At 20.8% G+C, this 6,418-nt stretch overlaps 1 protein-coding gene across 1 annotated transcript; it reads right to left on the bottom strand.

Moving 5' to 3' along the window:
* Nucleotides 1-4,299: 4,299 nt before the first annotated feature.
* MKS88_000638 (PIR protein) lies at nucleotides 4,300-5,696 on the bottom strand (the record flags this gene model as incomplete). The annotated part of the gene is made up of 3 exons (XM_067217588.1): nucleotides 4,300-4,482; nucleotides 4,695-5,474; nucleotides 5,625-5,696. The coding sequence occupies 3 exons, from the start codon at nucleotides 5,694-5,696 to the stop codon at nucleotides 4,300-4,302; spliced, it is 1,035 nt and encodes a 344-aa protein (XP_067075424.1).
* Nucleotides 5,697-6,418: the final 722 nt, after the last annotated feature.

The following is a 6,418-nucleotide window of genomic DNA, read 5'->3' on the forward strand; positions in this document are numbered from 1 at the left end:
TCATAAAAATGTATGTATCAAAAAAAATAACAACATACAAATCTGCATAAACTTCTCTCTTTTTTTTTTTTTTTTTTTTTGAGCACAAATTAATAAAAAAAAAAAAAAATATGTTTTGTAAACAAGAACGTTTTACAATTACATTTAAAGAGCATTGTAGTATGCACTATTTTTTATTATATCATTTAAAATGGGCAATTACAAATTTATAAAAAAAAAAAAATAGAGTAAAATTAAAGTAAAAAATAAATATAATAAATATAATAGCTTATAAAATGAAAATATGTAAAACAAATTAAAATAAAGTAAAACAATTAGCAAAAAAACATTGGAAACATCATATACAATTAATAGTAAAAATATTATTCCATCAAAATTTCCCTTTTATATCAAATATATATCATTATTTCATTAACAATTTTCCAAAAACTGGTTTACAAAATTTTTTTAAGTACAAATATATATAAAAGTTTACACTTAGTATTCATTGAGGCAATCCATAATTAATTACCCTTTTTATCTATGTAAAATATTCTTATGTGATAAAATAAACTAATTACTTTAAAAATCTTAAAATTTAATTTTTTTTATCATCAATTTTATTTTTATTATGTATTATATTAACTTATTTAAAAAATTTACATAATTAATTTTTAGTCAATTTTGGCTCTACAACTCTATATATATATTAGGTTAGTAATATTCAAGATGTTCTAATGTAGCATTCTAAAATTTAAGTAAATGAAAATTGATATTTTTAAAGAATAACAATTATTTTTTTATCTTTTTTTTAATTTTGCACATATAAATAATTATACATTAAAATATGTCAATATTTATTACCTTAATGTTCATTGTGTAATAATAATACTTTCTTCACAATCAAATATCAACTATTTCATGTAAACGTTTTTTCAAATTACGTAAAATACTATATAAAAAAAATAACAAGATGTTAAATATTAATTCTAAAAATTTTATATATGCATTTATATGTATACTTACGGGTATAATTTTTTTTTTTCGTTTTATATGTTGTTATATATTATTTTACTATTTTGCGCATATCTACCATTACATGTTTAAGGCAGTGATACATAGTAGTATTGTAATGAATTAATTTAACATATATATATATATGTATATATATATACATGTATATATGTACAGAAAAAAAAGTACATTAGGAAATTATGGTAAATATAGTGTATAATTTGAACACATTTTTTACCTAATTTGTTGTTTATACATAACGGAACGATAACCATATCTTTTTCTTTTCATGCATAAGACATAAATATTTTTATCCATATTGGCATGATAACTATTATTATTTCTTATTATCGTAATTTATTTCCCATTTCATGAGAATGTTACAAGGTGAAAGACATCTTTTTAATGCTCGCTCCAAGGAAATGTATGTATCTTGCTTAATTATGCAAAAACTTATAAATGTATATACTAAAAGTATGTACATAAATATATACACATATAATACTATATATATATATATATATATATATATATATATATATACATGTTTGTGATAAAATAAATTACATTTGGATATTATTGCAAATAGTATTCATATTTTTACTCTGATCTTTTACTTCACCTTTGTTGGTTTTATTTATAAAAGAAAGCTAAATAATTTTTTTTTAATATTTTCTCCTCAGCTCATTTTATAAAAAATTTGTATGGTTCGTGTTTTTTTTTTTTTTTTTTTTTTTTATATATATATATATATATATATACTAATTTTCGAAATAATAATTTTCACCATAACTGATTAAATAACATGCTTAGTCATTTTTAATAATACTCATTGTTTTAATATTTCTGTCTACAATAACTATTCTTAAATTTGTAAAAAAAAAATTTATTATGATTTATTTTGAATAAATTTTTATAAACAAAAATTGTATTTATACAAACGACCAATAATTATTGCTTCGAATTTGAGCCTTAGACTTTTTCTGTTTCTCCCCTCTTTTTATTATGTACAAATTTTAGGTTTGTATTTGTACGTCAATATATAAATAGGAGTTATAATAAGACTTGTAATTTTATTTAACAGTTGTATGAATAATTGTATTGCATATTTAGTTAGTGCAGCTGTCTTTTCCTATTCTCATCATAAATACTGTATTGAACAAAATTTACGTATTATAAATTTGCAAATATATTTTTAAATATTGTAATATCAGATGATCATAATGTATGTATTATATATATATATATATTATATATATATATATATATATATTTATATTTATATTTATATATATATTATATTTATATTTATTTATAGTTATATATATATTTATATTTATATATATATTTATATATATTTATATTTATATATATATTTATATTTATGTTAACATAATTAATGGTATGTATCTAAAAATATATTTTTATTGTTAAATTAATTAAACTGTGCCATTATAATTTCATCTTTAATCTGTTAGTAATATGTGTCCATTCAATATGTTATGACCATATATAAGTTTTGCCAGTTTTAACACAATATTTCAAGTTTTTATTATTGCTTGTTCATAAATTTTTTATTGAATTTAAAAAATGTTCTTTTATTGGTATCATAACTTTTATATATTATACAACATTATTATATGTGTATGTCGTTATACTACACTTTAGACAACGCATAAAATATGGCTTTACCATTTATATATTATATGATATAATGTTATTATTAAAATAAACTATCAAAAATTATTTAGTGAATAACACGTTTACTGTTTCTTATGACATGTTAATATGTACAGAAATTATTAAAAAAAAAAAAAAAAAAAAAAAAAAAAAATGTATTATTTAACAATTTTAAAAAATTATCTTAATCGATATCTTAAAATTAAGGGTAATCAAATGTCTATATAAATTAATTTTTAACATAATTCAATTGTTTTTTAAATAAAATTTTCACCTTTTTTTTCCCTTTTTACAAAATTAATATTCTCTTTCACATATAGATTTTCACGGTTACTATTATCATAAACATAGCAAATATAATCAATATCAAATAATGTAGCTAGCTCCCAACATTTTTCATATAAAATTTATGGCAAATGACTATTTTTTTTTGATTATTTTGTGCCTTCTGAAATTTCATTAATATATTTAATACCCTTATGTGCACAATGAAATATAAATATATACATATATATATAATATACAAATTTCTATTTACTATTGTTGGGTAATAATTTGTTATTTACGCACTAATCGCAAGACCCTCTTCATCGGTAAGTATGCTCTAACAGTGGACCTCCCACAACCATATTTCATATTTCCCCTTCGTGAAAGGCCCTGTATATATCTTCTTCATTTAAATAAAATACCCCAAAAAACAATTTATACAAACATGTATTATATATGTATATAAAAATTATATAAAAACTTGATATTTTGATACGTTATCATGCCAATAACGTTGCATATGTGCCATATTATTTATTTTCACACGCAAATATGATAACCACATTTATTATGTACTAGCACAACTACTAAATAAGATCAAACATATACAATATAATACTATGTGTAATAATCATTTTAGATACAATCCATCTTATTCTAATTATTTTTACTTATATTTATATTTTCACTAAGAATTTTTTAATTTATGTTTATAAAATTAATACAACTTACCTATATTTATACTATATAATATTTATCGTACTATATAATATATTACAATCCTATTTTATCCGCTCATAACTACATTTTTTTTTTTTTTTTTTTTTTTTTATACGTTTTATTTTTTTTTTTTTCCACTACTCCAGCTATATATATAATGATCATTATATATACTCATCTGCTGAATTATCCTTTACATTAATATTACTATTTACATGTGCAAAATGTTTTCACATTCCATAAACCAATAATTTTGCACAGAGTTACTACATTACACTTAAAAAATGGAACAAATTGTGTTGATCTGATAGAGAAATTGCCAATTTTAATTTTTTCCATAAATTTTCTATAAATCTTAATTTCCCCTATATAATTAATCCCTCATGAAGGTTTACCATTTTCTTTTATTCCCCATGCTAAAAATATAAACATAATTACGTTTCAACAAAAAATGATATTTATATTTTTTTTTCCTTATATTACAATACCTCTTTTGATTTTTATTTCGTAATACACTGCTTCATAAAATGCAATATCATCGCACAGTTGTTTATTATTCTCTATATTTCATTACACAAATTTCACCTTCCATTTGTTTTTCATAATTTTGCATTAACTATTCAGGTAAAATTTTTATTATTAATTAAACATAAATCGATATTTTTCTGACGTAACCCTTTCTCCACTAGTTTCCCTTCGGTTCGGTTGGTCCATATTTGTCGAATGGTCAAAATTTACTTGCTCATCAAAGCTTTCAACATTTCTCCACATTTTTCTTATTCTTCTACCTCGTGGGTACATTAAATTTCCCAGAGGAGTTAGCTAATTTTAATAAAAAAATAAATACGTAAATAAATAAAAAAGTAAATAAGTAAATATATGTATATATATGTATATATATGTATATATATATGTACTGTACACGTATCCACTTTTCATTGTATCCCTTTTATCGTAAATTTTTTTATGAAAATGGGCCATGGGCACCACTTCCCAATACGTTACTCCCATTTTAACAAAAATTTTTAAATTACCTTATATAACATGTAAAAGATCAAGAATATTCCAAACACTGATAATATAGCTACACCTGCCTTTCCACCTGTGGATAACTTTTGATTTTCCCCAAAAAAAGAAATCTCAGAGGGATCTTTTAAGCATTTAATTGGAGCAGTATCATTAGTAGTCTCTTTAGAAATATTATGCATGCCTCTTAATGTATAATATAAATGCAGTTTATATTTACTATAAAAATGGTTTACTTCAGCACATATAGTACTAGGATTACTATATGTTATATTATTATTTCCTGAACACTTAAAATTATTATACTTATTATATATTTCAAGGCATTCGTTGATAAATTTACAAGTCGAATAATAGTCTTTATTGTCTGGGGAACCCATTATATGATTAATTTTTCCAGAATTTTCAGAGAAATAGTATAATTTCAAAATATCCATTACTTCAGTATTATTTCCATATAGTCCCTGGTACGTTTTAAAATCATCTACATACGTTCCTTCAAGTAATACTCCAAGTTCTTTAATAAATTTACTCATTTCACTGGAACCTAAATCAATGCTCTTTTTGTTTTCAATAAACCATTTCTTACCATTCTCAAAAATTTTATTATTAGCACCTAATCCCCTCCTGATAAATAAACTCTCTAAAATACTAAATAATTTAATGCAATATAGTCTATTATGAAGAGATCCATTATTATCATACATACACATATCTTCATATTTACTTTTATAAATTCCTCTTAAATCTTCAAAAGAATAGTCAGGCCAATACACCAAAAACGGATACTGCAATAATAAAAAATATAAATATATGAACAGTAGCCATTAGGAATGTTTACCATTAAGAATGAACATATTTTGTTCATAAAGAAAAAGATTATTAAAAAAATGAGCTATAAATAATAATAATGTTCTTAATAAAAAATACAAACAAACCTTTTTCTTCAGTTCACTAAAAACGGGAGTACCGTGCACTACAGGTTCACTCTCTATACTATCACTACTCATTTTAATTAAATAAAATAATAATATCGTTTGTTCTCGTAAATATTTATCTATATATAAAAAACAACTTCACATAATTTATTTACATATTATTATGCTTTTTTTTTTTTTTTTTTTTTCTTTTTGAAATTAATATATGAACAGATACTTTACACTGTAATAATTATTCCTTAATAATATTTTAAATTTTAATTAGAAGTGGTGTATACTACTAATTATTTCCTATATAACAATAAACATCTTTTAACTAAAAAAAAAAATTAAATAGAACATGATAAAACAAAGTTTACCAAAATAAAATAAAATTGACCAAAATAAAACCAAATAGAACAAAATAAAAGATTAAAACACAAAAAAAAATAAAATAAAATAAAACTAAAAATCAGGAATAAAATTGTTCTACGTAAAACTTCTATAACGGTAATATGATACTCTGTATAATAGGCAAATATTTTTTCTCTTTATATGGTAGAAGTATCATACGCTATTATTAATATACATGTATTATATAATACAGTAACAAATTATTTTTAATAATGTAGATAATTCTTACAATAATACATTTCTTTTTTTTATAAAAAATATACTAATTCTTAATATATATATAAATAATTTTCATTGTTCTAAATTATTCTCTATTATGGAAAAATGATGGACTTCACAAAAAAAAAAAAAAAAAAAAAAAAAGGTAAAATTTTCCTTTACTAATGATTTATAAAATCAAT

Source organism: Plasmodium brasilianum, chromosome 2, assembly GCF_023973825.1.
Source record: "Plasmodium brasilianum strain Bolivian I chromosome 2, whole genome shotgun sequence".
Taxonomy (NCBI): Eukaryota; Apicomplexa; class Aconoidasida; order Haemosporida; family Plasmodiidae; genus Plasmodium; species Plasmodium brasilianum.